This window comes from Mustela lutreola, chromosome 1, assembly GCF_030435805.1.
Source record: "Mustela lutreola isolate mMusLut2 chromosome 1, mMusLut2.pri, whole genome shotgun sequence".
Taxonomy (NCBI): Eukaryota; Metazoa; Chordata; class Mammalia; order Carnivora; family Mustelidae; genus Mustela; species Mustela lutreola.
The window spans coordinates 281205604-281218874 of NC_081290.1; the positions used below are offsets into that span (position 1 = coordinate 281205604).

At 48.9% G+C, this 13271-nt stretch overlaps 1 protein-coding gene across 1 annotated transcript; it reads right to left on the reverse strand.

Annotated features, from left to right (window-relative positions):
- Window positions 1-1246: 1246 nt before the first annotated feature.
- On the reverse strand, window positions 1247-13028 carry EEF1G (eukaryotic translation elongation factor 1 gamma). The gene is made up of 10 exons (XM_059144541.1): window positions 12891-13028; window positions 11654-11812; window positions 10901-10964; window positions 10603-10745; window positions 9887-10030; window positions 6925-7054; window positions 6365-6569; window positions 1943-2115; window positions 1724-1848; window positions 1247-1489 (listed from the first exon to the last, which is right to left on the reverse strand). The coding sequence occupies exons 1-10, from the start codon at window positions 12900-12902 to the stop codon at window positions 1331-1333; spliced, it is 1314 nt and encodes a 437-aa protein (XP_059000524.1). The 5' UTR covers window positions 12903-13028; the 3' UTR covers window positions 1247-1330.
- Between the last annotated feature and the right edge of the window lie 243 nt (window positions 13029-13271).

The following is a 13271-nucleotide window of genomic DNA, read 5'->3' on the forward strand; positions in this document are numbered from 1 at the left end:
TCGGAATCTGGGAAGGGAGTCTGACAGGTTAGGTGAGGCCCTGGCACCCAGTGCCTGGCCCAACCCAGCCGGCAACTAGCACTTTTAGATCCTAACCAGGAGCAGCCTGGAATGCTCGGAAGCAAGACAGGTGGCAAGTTTGGATCCAACTCCAGATGACCTGCCAGGGAGCAAACCCTGAGCAAGAACGAGCCCATCCTCGCCCGGCTGGATTCCACATGGGGACTCTGCTCCGCCCGTTCTTCCCAGAACCCTGGCTCTAGCCCAAGTACCAGAGAGATGACAAGCCTGCCCCCTCCCAAGCTACCAGACCATCTGTACCTGGGAAGCCCACCTTCTTCGCCTCCCAGCTAAGCCCTTCTCTGCGCTTGGACTAAGGGTGGGAGAGAAAGAGCACACGTAAAACCATAAACTAGCGACCAAAGGTTGAGTCGTGACTGTTTCTACATCTGCCTCAGAATGTGAATCAAACTGGAGCTTTCCAACTTCGCCATGTGTAATAACACGGGGAGACCTTCGATGCTCTTCAGACAACAGAAACAGGAACAGTAGCAACAGTAGGACAAGACAGGAGGAACAAGAACCTGTGAGAAGGGCATTAAGCTCGAGAGAGAGAATATAGTACTCCCAGGTCTGAGTGGGGTTCTTAGGTGGCAAGTCGGGACGGTCCCAAGTTCCAGGAAGCAGCCGGGCCCATTTCTAGCACGGGTTCCAGTGACAGCCACTGGGGTCAAAATCCCATCTCCACAAGCAAGTCTCTTAAATCTCTGAACCCCACTTCCTTGTGAGAAAGTAGGACTACCCCAGAGATGATCCACAGTCAGTCTAGAGCCAACAGGCCAGTCCTGTTCTGAGTAGTCTGTGACTGGTATTCCTGCTTGAAATATTTCAACCAAGACCCTCAGTGCCACCACCTCCCTCCTTCCCAGGGCATCTGTGAGAAATAACGTGAACTTCCTCCACAAACTGTGCTATCGTGCCTTAGCAATCTGGTCCTGAAGACTTAGGCAGTTCCAAAGCCCTATGTCACCGCCTGACCTAACTGCACCCGGCCTCTCCCAGCTAGGCCAAAAGTCAGTGATCACAGTACAGGCAGGGCGAATACAGTCAAAACAGAGAGACCTCTCCTCTACCCTTCTAAGACTCTCTCCTGCAAAAGGAGGTACTGCAGGCCCAGAAAATACCCTGCTTCAACATATCGACTTCCCTTTGAAGAAGCCATCACTCATAAAGGAGGCAGGACAGGTAAGAGTTCAATGTTCAGTTTCCTTTAATGACCCCCATCTCCCCGAAGGGTAGGTACAGGCAACTAGGCGACGGCAAGAGATGTTCATTTGAAGATCTTGCCCTGATTGAAGGTTTTGCCCACATGCTGGAAGGCCCCCTCCCAGGAAAAGTACTCTCGAACCAGCGTCTGGGTCTCCTCGCTGCCAGGATCCAGTTTCCGCCAGGTATATGACTCGTAGTCCACCTGCCAATCTGGACTCAGCTGGGGAGAGAAAGCCAGATTAAGCACGTGGTCAGGTTATCAGACACTGTCCCACACCTGTTACTTCCAGCTCAGAAGCATGTCATCAGATCCTAAAATGCCCGTGACCATGGCAGTCCTTCCTGTACACATTCCTTGCACTCTCCGAATGCCTACAAGCGCGGGAATGGAGGTGGACTTCCCACCCCCTTGCCCCACCCTGAAGAGACAGGCTCCTCCTCCACCTTTCCTCACCGGAAAGGCAAGCTCCTGGCCTCGGAAGACCCAGACTCCAGAAATGGAGCTGCTGTTGTTGGTTCCAAAGAGGATGACACTGGCAAAGGCATTCTTCCTCAGTTTGTCCAACCGCTGGAACATTCCTGAAGGGGCGAGGGAGAACGTGCAGTCTTTAGAACCACATCACCCACGGCCTTGTTCCCCCCCACCTTCTTCCTCGACCCACTCCCTTCTTACCAGTGATGAGGTTGCAACTCATGAAGGTCTGGGTGAGCTCTTCAGGGAAGCGGTACTCAGCGTACCACAGAGACCAGCCATCCTTATCAAAATGCTCCCAAAAATACGGCAGCGCCACAGAGAGTGTGTCCTCATTGGAGTACTTGCGCTTAAATTCGTCCAACACAAAGGTACTGAATGGAGGAAAAAAGCAAGGTCAATGTGGAGAAGGTCCCACTGAAGCAACAAAGGGTTGCCAGGCAAAGAGAAACTAAGGGCAAATTTCACTAAAAATGTACTGGTTTAAAGGAAGAGGTCACTGGATTGGCAGATGTGTACAACCTTGCAAGGGAGCAGAGCTAAGGGCATATAACCAGGGGCCAGGGCACTCCTCTGCTCCCTATCTGGGGCCTAAGTCAGCTAAGCTCCAGGAGGGTAGGACCCACGTAGGCTGGAGGGAAGCCCTGCCAGTGCAGCCAACTGCTGCCCCCTGGTGGAGACCCAGAATGTGCGCTCCTTCTCCGCGGCCACCCCCTCCAGGGCCCTCTCCCACTGAGTCACACTCAGTCCCTGAATCACCCAACTCTCCCCCGCCACCAGCACAGGCCTCTTCGGGTTACACACACTACAGTGTGACAGCTATGTAACCGGCAAACGTTATCACAAGGCCTCCGCCCCAGACCTTACACCCGTGGCCTTGAGTCACTCTGCCCAGGAACAAGTCCAGATGCTGCAAAGACCTTAGGGTTAGATCCTTGCAGCAACTTGGCACAGTGCTGAGAAGGCTCCCTGTGCAGAGTCCCTCCCCTCACGGCAGGGTGCTCTTTCTTTTCTTTCCAGTTATAAAACCACATGCTGACTGAAGAAAATCACTGGCAATGCCAGCAAACAAGAGAGCTGATTAGTATGTTCGCGTACTTCTGGCTGGTGGCTCTCCAAAGACCATGTGTGTAGTTTTGTGCCTTTTATCATTTAATACGGTCACCCTACCGGGGATTCTTTTTCACAAATGTTTTAAGATTTTCTATTTATTCATTTGCGAGAGACAACACGGGAACACAAGCAAGGGGGAAGGTCAGAGGGAGAGGGAGAAGCAGACTCCTCACTGAGCAGAGAGCCCAATGCGGGGCTCAATCCCAGGACACCAGGATCATGATCTGAGTCGAAGGCAGACACTTCATTGAGTAACTCAGGCGCCCTTTACAAATTTTTTTTTAAAGATTTTTATTTATTTATTTATTTGACAGAGATCACAAGTAGGCAGAGAGGCAGGCAAAAAGAGAGGAGGAAGCAGGTTTCCCGCTGAGCAGAGAGCCCGATGCAGCGCTCGATCCCCAGATCCTTAGATCATGACCTGAGCTGAAGGCAAAGGCTTTAACCCACTGACTCACCCAGGCGCCCCTTTTACAAATGTTTTAATAGCTAAATAATCCTCTACTGTATGACTGTGCCATAAACCTATTTTAAAAAACCCTTACTAAATGTTTAATTGGCTCCATTGTTCATTACTATAAATAATGCCAACAAACCCAGAATTAAAAGCCATTCCTTTCCCTCTTCCCAGATAAGGTTAAGGGGGGTGACCTGCCCACTGTTAGAATATAGCAAAGCAGATGCTGTCCTGAACCCTGGGTCCTATGGTCCTTCCCAAAAATACGATGGAGACCTCCTCTGAGGAGCTTCTACCCCAACCATCTGGAAAAGGGACCAGGGATTTTTTTCTTCACACCTTCCTGAGCTGTTAGAACTTCATAATTTATGACCATGTTGTATCCATTTCCCCCCAAATGAGGACAAGCTCTGAACCGCTCTGGAAACAAGTGTAGCTGGAAGGCCTTAAAAGGACTGGAACTGGGACACTTGGGTGGCTCAGTTGGTTAAGCGTCTGCCTTGGGCTCAGGTACCGATCATAGAGTCCTAGGATAGAGCCGTGTGTGGGGCTTCGTGCTCAGCAGGGAGTCTGCTTGCCCCTCTCCCTCTTACCTTCCCCCCTGCTTGTGCTCTCTTGCAAATAAATAAAATCTTTAAAAAAAAAAAAAGAGCCAGAACCAACTATTGACATATTGCAGCCTTCATCTTTGAAGACATTACCTTTGCATTAAAAATCCTACAGAAAATCTCTTGCCAGCCCAAAAGAGAACCATAGTAATACTGCTAACTGGTATGAACCTGGGCACCTGGGTGGCTCAGTGGGTTAAGCCTCCGCCTTTGGCTCAGGTCATGACCTCAGGGTCCTGGGATGGAGCCCTGCATCAGGCTCTCTGCTCAGCAGCGAGCCTGCTTCCTCCTCTCCCTCTGCCTGTCTCTCTGCCTACTTGTGATCTGTCAAATAAATAAAATTAAGCTTAAAAAAAAAAAAAAATGGTATGAATCAATATTCCCAAAAGGATGTAAGTTGGTTTTCTTTAAACTCAATTACATTATATATTTTTTTAATTTTTAGATTTTATTTATTTATTTGACAGAGAAAGACACACAGAGAGAGGGAACACAAGCAGGGAGAGTGGGAGAGGGAATAGCAGACTCCCTACTGAGCAGGGAGCCCGGCATAGGGCTCCATCCAAGGACTCTTAACAACTGAGCTTAACAACTGAGCCACCCAGGCACCTCAGGATATAAGTTTATTAACAATTTTCAGTCTACTAGTGATTTATTTTCTGCCCAAAATATACATACCTAATATATGTGAAAATCTCTAGCTAACAATTAACTGGGTCCATGTTACAAGAGCACACGTAACTCAGGTTAGTTATCACAGCTTATGTACACACACCAAAACTCCTGCTCATTCCTGACCTGTCCTTGTATTAGGTTCAAGGTCAACCACCTTAGTTCAAAAAGAAATACATCTGTAAAGAGAAGCTGCATCTGGAGGCTTCCTTGGTCATGTATGAAGTGCCTAGGCCCAAGATTACACTTCTTTCTCCCCAAATGGGGAAGAGCAGTGCCCACTGTGACCATCTGTGCTAGGATGCTCATCATTTACAAGTCCCCGTGCCCCTATTCTACCCACCAGCAGTGTGCACCTTCATGCTAATTTATGCCATAAAAAAACATTACAGGGGCGCCTGGGTGGCTCAGTGGGTTAAAGCCTCTGCCTTTGGCTCAGGTCATGATCCCTGCTCGGCAGGGAGCCTGCTTCTCCCCAGGTCTCTCTCTCTGCCTGCCTCTCTGCCTACTTGTGATCTCTGTCAAATAAATAAATAATCTTAAAAAAAAATTTTTTTTTTTAAATTTTTAAAAAATGTTAAAAACCATTACAAGGAGAGCCTGGGCAGCTCAGTTAGTTAAGCACCTGACCCTTGATTTCGGCTCAGGTCATGACCTCACAGAGATCAAGCCCCATTTGTGAGTCTGCTTCTCTGCCTCCCTCTGCACGCCCTCCACAAAATAATCTTTTTTTTTTTTTTTTTAAGATTTTTATTGTCAGGGAGAGCGAGCGAGCGCAGGCAGACAGAATGGCAGGCAGAGACAGAGGGAGAAGCAGGCTCCCCGCCGAGCAAGGAGCCCAATGAGGGACTTGATCCCAAGATGCCGGGATCTTAACCAACTAAGCCACCCAGGCATCCCCACAGAATAAAATCTTAAAAAAAAAAATCTTAAAAAATCTTAAAAAAAAAAAAACAAAACATCATTACAAAACGGGGGAGGGTGAACCCTGTTGAACCCCAACAGACCAACTAGTGAGATGGTGGACAGCTTTGGGAAAGGCAGAGTGAGTGAGTGAGAAAAGCAGGAGCAAGAACTGCGTGAAGTGGCCGCCGACAACAGAGGTCTCCTAATGCAATTCTAACGAAACGCCAGGGCACTAGCTGAGGACTTGAGTACAGAGAGCAGGCAAGTACTGGATGCCCCCCTTCTAGGAAAACCAACAAGCTTCCTTTCACTGTATTCTTTTCTTTGAAGAACCCTAATCTTTACTGAAAAGGCTGGCAGTGGATGGGGTGAGGACCATCCTATCTTCTTCCTTCTTGAGGGGTTCTAGTCCCCCATCCGGGAAACAACGCCGCAGACAGGCACTAGGGAGTCTCGGTCACCGTCCCTTCTCAATGAGGATGTTTATACCGTTTGCTCACATAGGGCGCCTGGGTGCCTCAGTCAGTTAAGCGTCTGCCTTCGGTTCTGATCATGATCCCAGAGTCCTGGGATGGAGCCCGAGAGCCCCACATCAGGCTCCCTGCTCAGCGGGGAGTCTGCTTCTCTCTCTCCTTCTGTCCCTCCCCCACTGCTTGTGTGCACACGCACCCTTCTCTCTTAAATAAATGTTTAAAAAAATTTTACCCAATTCTTGAGGATAAACTCAAGAAGTTGTTTTCCTTGCCAACAAGACATCTTCCAATTTTATATGGCAACCTAAAATGGTCCTCGCTATGAGAGGGGAACACACAAAGGCAAAAACTGGCCTTCTTGAATCCCATGCCCCCTTCCCTCTAATATCCTTACCTCTTGGGCAGGTGAGCGAAGGGGTCCTTGGCCTTGGGCTCAGCAGCCAATGCCTGTTCACATTCATCCATCTCCTCCTCAGGAGCAGGGGCAGCAGCCTTTTTCTCCTCTTTCCGCTCAGCCTGGGGCTTCTGCTTCTCTTCCCGAGAACCTTTCTCTTTCCGTGGGGTGTCCTTTTTAGGCTGGCTCTCTGCAAACTTTTTAGCTGGCGCAGAGAAAGGGAGAGAAGTCAGCATCCTGCCTCTCTCTGTATGCCTCTAAAGGCAGTGAGCAAGGGAACGGAAACACACTGGCAGGGCAACTGTGGAATCTAAGCTCCGCACTGCTCTGTCACCCGCTCCCTGTATGTCCACTCAGCAACAAACACACACCTGCACTACGACTCCTGTATGTGAACACTAAGGAGGGAAGAACATATGCCTGTAAAACACAGGACACTACATAGGACAGCCCGCATTCGGTGGGTCCACGGAACCCAGAAGCCTGATGGGAAATCAAGGGATGGAGACTGAGCGAACAGCCCCGAGCCTGGCCACGTGCTCCTCTACCTCCAGACTCACCATCGAACTGGGCCATCTTCTCACAGAGTTTCACCTCCCCCAAGACAGCCCGGAACTGGGGCTGGTTAATGCAGGTGAGGAACCAGCGGTTGGTATTGGGGAAGGCCTGGCGGAAAGAAGGCTCCAGGACCTGTCAGCACATAAGGGTGGAAGAAGCAAAGGAGAGAAAGGTCTTGAGAGGTTTCAAGTCTGAGAGCTTTTTCTCTACACCAAAGCTCCACCTTCTCTCAACCCCTGAGAGGGCAGCTCCCTAGAACACCATCTTACCCTGGAAGGCTACTTCCCCTGTACCCTCCTCTTTTTAACACTCCAGTCCAACTTAATGGATACCTGATCCCATTCTTCGTTTACTACAAATCGACCTGGTAGACATGTTCATATAGCACCTTAGCCCTTTTACAAAACCACGTCACACCTACACACTCCAATCTCAAATGTCATGTGTCAGGGCGCCTGGGGGGCTCAGTCAGTTAGGTGTCTGCCTTCAGCTCGGGTTATGATCCTGGAGTCCCGGGATCAATCGAGCCCCTGGTGGGGCTCCCTCTCAGTGGGGTCCCTACTTCTCCCTGTGCTTTTGCCCTCCCCCCAGTTCATGCTCTTTTTCTATTTCTTTCTCAAATACATCAATGAAGTCCTTTAAAAAAAAGTTACATGTCAAACTAGAAACAGAGGTGGGGCAACACAGCTACCAATACTCCTTTTGCCAAATAACAAGGTAACAGAAACTATCTACACATGATACATATTTTTCTTTCACCAAACTTCAGGACCTAGCAACATTCTTAACAACAACAACAAAAAAAGCAAAAAGTATTTCAGAATACCAAACAGTCCTTTAAACTAAACTTAGCTTTGCAACAAACTCCTTCACCACCTTTTTTTTTTAAGATTTTTTTTTAAATTCATTTGACAGACAGAGATCACAAGCAGGCAGAGAGGCAGGCAGAGAGAGAGGGGGAAGCAGGCTCCCCGCTGAGCAGAGAGCAGATGCGGGGCTTGATCCCAGGACCCTGAGCTCATGACCTGAGCCGAAGGCAGAGGCTTTAACCCACTGAGCCACCCAGGCGCCCCTCTTTTACCATCTTTTAGTTTGCTAAGATCAGAGCAAAAATAACCTTTGTCATGGAAATAGACTAGAGCAGTCAGTTCTATAGTACTGGTTCTACAGTATTTAGGTTTTCTTTTCTTTCCTTCATTTTTTAAAAAATGATTTTATTTATTTATTTGACAGAGAAAGATCACAAGTAGGCAGAGAGGCAGGCAGAGAGAAAGAGAAAGAGAGAGAGAGAGAAACAGGCTCCCTGCTGAGCAAAGAGCCTGATGCAGGGCTCAATCCCAGTACCCTGAGAGATCATGACCTGAGCCAAAGGCAGCGGCCCAACCCACTGAGCCACCCAGGTGCCCCTGGGTTTTCTTTTCTTTTCTCTTAAGATTTTTATTTATTTGAGGTGCCTGGGCAGCTCAGTTGTTAAGCATCTGCCTTCGGTTCAGGTCATGATCCCTGCCGGGGGTGGAGCCCCCATCCGGTTCCCTGCTCAGCTGCAAGCGTGCTCCTCCCTCTCCCACTCCAGCTGCTTGCGTTCCCTCTCTCACTGTCTCTGTTTTTTTAAAAAAAAAAAAAAAAAAAAAAAAAAAAAACACACACATACAAAACACAAGGGAACACAAATAGGTATTTTTTTTTTTTAAGATTTTATTTATGTATTTGACAGACAGAGATCATAAGCAGGCAGAGAGAGAGGAGAAAGCAGGCTCCCCGATAAGCAGAGAGCCCGACACGGGGCTCGATCCCAGGACCCTGGGATCATGACCTAAGCCGAAGGCAGAGGTTTTAACCCACTGAGCCACCCAGGCACCCACAAGTAGGTACTTTTTGCCCCCAGTTATCACACTACTATTCTGGCTAGTATCAGTCCAAGAGCTGCTGGGACACCTGGGTGGCTCAGTTGGTTGGGCCTCTTGTGATCTCGCTCTCTCTCTCAAATAAATAAATATTTGTTTAAAAAAAGTGTACCAGGGCACCTGGGTGGCTCAGTGGGTTAAAGCCTCTGCCTTCGGCTCGGGTCATAACCCCAGGGTCCTGGGATAGAGCCCCATGTCGGGCTCCTTACTCAGTGAGAAGCCTGCTTCTCCCTCTCTACCATTCCCCTGCTTGTGCTCTGTCTCTCTCTCTCAAATAAATAACTAAAAAAACTTTAAATTTTAAAAAAAAAAAATTTTTTTTTTAACTTTAAAAAAAAAGGGGCGTCTGGATGGCACAGTGGGTTAAAGCCTCTGCCTTCTGCTCAGGTCATGATCTCAGGGTCCTGGGATCGAGTCCCGCATCGGGCTCTCTGCTCAGCGGGGAGCCTGCTTCCTCCTCTCTCTGCCTGCCTCTCTGCCTGCTTGTGATCTGTCAAATAAAATCTTTACCAAAAAAAAAAAAAAATTTTTTTTGAAAAAGAAGTACTGCTCTGCATTCAACACGTCATGTTCTCTGACCCAGTAACCTCAAGACTAATTACCACCTCACTGGTTTTATAACTTACAAGGAAAAGAACTAAAGGAATTCTCTCTCTCCCTCTCTCTCTCTCACAAACACACACACCTCTACCTACAACTAGTCAGTAATGAAACCAAAAACTGAACCTAGCCTGCCTCCAAAAGACCTTGGTACTGAAGCTACCAGCCCTACCTATATCTTTACAACTAAACACAAGCACAGCTGGACTTCCCAAAAAGTACGGAAACAAACTAAACATCTTCACTGCCAAACAGAAAGTCAGGAAACAGAACGTTACCTAACTTCTCAGAAGGAGGGAAAGCAGTCAGGGTACTCAAACTTGAGATCCCTAGTTGTTACCAGACGCACACTCATATCCAAGTCCTTGGCAGAATAAGGGTAAGCTGGAAGAATCATTCGTCACTTCATTTCTACCCTCCGTCCCTACCCTCTACCGACGTGATACTTTATAAATGTCACCTGTTTATAGAGCCACAACAGGGTGCAAACAACTGTGATGTCAGCCAGTGTCACACGTTCGCCAACCAGGAAAGTCCTCGTCTTCAAGTGAGCATCCAGTAGGCCCAGAATTCGCCTCACTTCCTCCTTTGCATTCTCTGTGGCCTATTGATTTAAAATGATCAAAAACTTAATAGCAGGTCCCCATCCCTTTCCCTGCTCCTCTCCCCCTAGCAACAGAACCAAGGTTGGTTCTGTTTCATTTCATTTCATTTCATTTACTAAATTCTGACTCATTCCCATCCCCTCTCAATGGAGTCAGATCCGAGATCATTCCCAATGTATGACAAATGAAGCTCTTGACACCAAATTTCTTCATGGTGGAGTCTAGATGAATTTCCCACTACACTGACCTAGTACTTTATCTTTGGATTTTAGAAGGGACCTCAGAGATCACCTGGCTTAACCACTCCCCTACCATTTGGGATAGCTTTTCTACAGCAGAGATCTCTTCTCTGACCACTCTCAACAGGCACCACTTCCAGTGGATCGGTGTGACAAAGAACCCAGATACCATCAACCACAGTGCTCAAAATTCACACCCTGACGATGAGGTCTTTAATTATCCACATATTCTTAGCACCTCCCTTTCTCAATCTATTTTATTTCTTACTCCCTGACACTCAGGAGTTGATGCCATCCCTGCCCTTGGCTCCTCCCCCAGTCCCAAGGCTTACCTGCTTGTTGTGGTGCATGATGCCCAAGGTGGGGAAGACCCAGGTACTGGCTGGGGGCACTATGTCACTATCAGCAAAGCTCACCCACTGCACCACCTGGGCTGCTGCCTCAGGAGTACTTCCCCGCAGCTCCTCATTGCTCACTGCAGAGGCAGAACACAAAGGTCAGAACTTTGGGGTCATGCCAACATCAATCCAAGTCCATGAAAATTCCTCTTCTACACACTCCAGCTCACCCTCATCCTCTCCTAACTCCTTCATTCCAGATCTTCCCATTCCCACACCCACTGCAAATTACCATAGTAGGCAATGGCATTGCTCTCGAATACACAAAATCCATCGTCACCCTCAAATGCTGGAACCTGGGACAAAACAGTCAAAAAGATAAGTAAAATTCAAAAAAATCAGTAAAATTCACAGTAACTTTTCACTAGCCAATCTCAGGAACTCCAATCATTTTGGATAAAAGTTCTTACATAAGGCTGACAACCCTTACTAAGCAAACTATTGATAAACACTACTGGTACTAACTCTAACCCATGAACTAGAAATATTTAAATAATTTTCTATATCTTACAATCTAAACTCTCATAAGAAATGACAAAGATTTAGGTATTATGTCTGTATAAAATCCCCCAATCAAATAGGCAAAAGATCAAAAAACTACGTGTCAAATCTCTGTTCATGTACTTGAAAGGATGGCTCCCCACACAGCATTTGTCGCCTCTCTGTTTAGCAAGGTTATTTGTGGATCTCTGTAAGCCCCTTGGTCGGCTCAGGGCAGATACCTGATACATTTCCACCGCAAACAATCGAAACTCCCTCCCACAAACACAAAGCAACCTGTGAATTTTATAACAATCACTGGACAGCTCTGCATTAAATCAACATTTACCTCAAAATAAAAAGAACTTTAAATCACTGAAATGTTAAAAAAAAAAAGTTATATGGAAAGCTCCCTTTTAAAGATGGAGACCATCTTCAGAGTGAGACAATCTCAGGGCTCCTTGAGTTCTCGGGACCAAAGACCCCTGTGCACTTCCTTACTTACCTTGCCTGCAGGAAATTTACGGAGAAATTCAGGGGTGCGGTTGGTTTGGCCAAAGTGGAAGTGGGGTGGTGCGGAGAGCACGCGGACCTGAGCCCCGCTGTACTGAGCAGCAATGAGGGCCTTGAAGGCCCTCCAGTTTTCAGGATATGTGTACAGGGTCTATGGGGAAAAGGAGGGTGGTATTCATGAGTAAAAAGGTCCCAGTCCTAAATATCATCTCCCAGGATCAATTCCCTGAGTTATTCCCAACCTGTTCAACTCACTTTTACTCCCCCGGTGAACCGAGCTCTCTAGTATCTGTCGTGTGTAATCAGAGTCCTCTGAAATACCGAAGACAGAACTACACACCAACTGCTAAATAAAGCTTGCTGACAGGCTTGACCTTCCCTAAGGAAGGACATCTCTAGAATCATTCTCACCTCACATATATCTGTCCAGAAACCCAGAACTTGTAGCTCGCGCAGACTCCACCCGCCGACAAACATACACTCCTCCCTTCCCGGAGCCTTGGTTTCATTCATTGATGGTTAGCGAGTACCTGCCTACTCCACTGCTGAGCCGCGCACCCCTTCCAAAGCAGCACCCTTGTGTCTCACACACCCCGACCGCTTCCAAGTTCCCCTCAGAAGAGCCACGGAGAAACCGAATGGCATCTTCTCTTCCTAAACCAACTCGTTCTCCCCAAAGGACCACTCCTTCTTGTCACGCGTCCCGTCCCTCCGGTCCTGTCCCGCAGTGAGTTCCCCGGCGTTGCCTTCTCCTTCTATTAACCCGGCCAGCACGTTCTGACTCCCCCGTCCGAATAGTCCTCCCATTCCCAAACCTCCCCGCTGGACGAACCTCAACCGGAGACAGCCGTATCTGCCCACAAAGACCCTCCTCTTCACCCCGTCCCTGTGGCTGCCCCACAAAACGGTCGCAAAAGTTCTGTCAACCTGCCCGGATCCCACGTCTCGAGGCGGCAACGAACTCGAACCCCTTTCTCAGGCCCCAGACGGCCAGGATCCGACATCTCTTTTCTCCTCTACCCGAGACCCTTCCACCTCTTTGGCCTCCAAGAGTCCCAGCCTCAGTTCCCCTCCAGGGCCTGGAAGCCTTGCACTCCAACAGTACGGTCTCCAGACCCTGGATCACTTCCCCACTCGCCTCCGGAACTCCTCTGACCCCGGAGGGCCCTATTCCGGCAGAGGATGGCGTCGGATACCGCGACCCGGATCGCCGGAGCCGGCAAACTTACCCCAGCCGCCATGGTGATTCCGCAGAGAAAGGGGGTGGGGCTCTCGGCGCTGCCGCAAAGTAAGCCGTCAGGGAGAGGAGCGGGGGAAGGGGAGAGCCGTGGAGCAGCAGCAGCCGCAAAGCGAGGACGCCACAGAAGACATACGCACGACAGTTCTGTATCCCGCGGTGGCTGAATTGGGAAAAGAAGGGGGTGGGGCCTGCTGTTCTGCGCAGAGAAAGCTCGCGCCGGCGCAGTGGAACTCCTGGCTGGCCCGCCCCTCGGGCCTGGCCAATCCGAGTCCCGACGTGGAGGTTGAAGGCGCGGAGGGTAAACTGTGAGAACCAGCTGGAAAACCTCCCCTTGTCTGCGACGTGGCACAGCTGCCAACTCCGCGCCAGC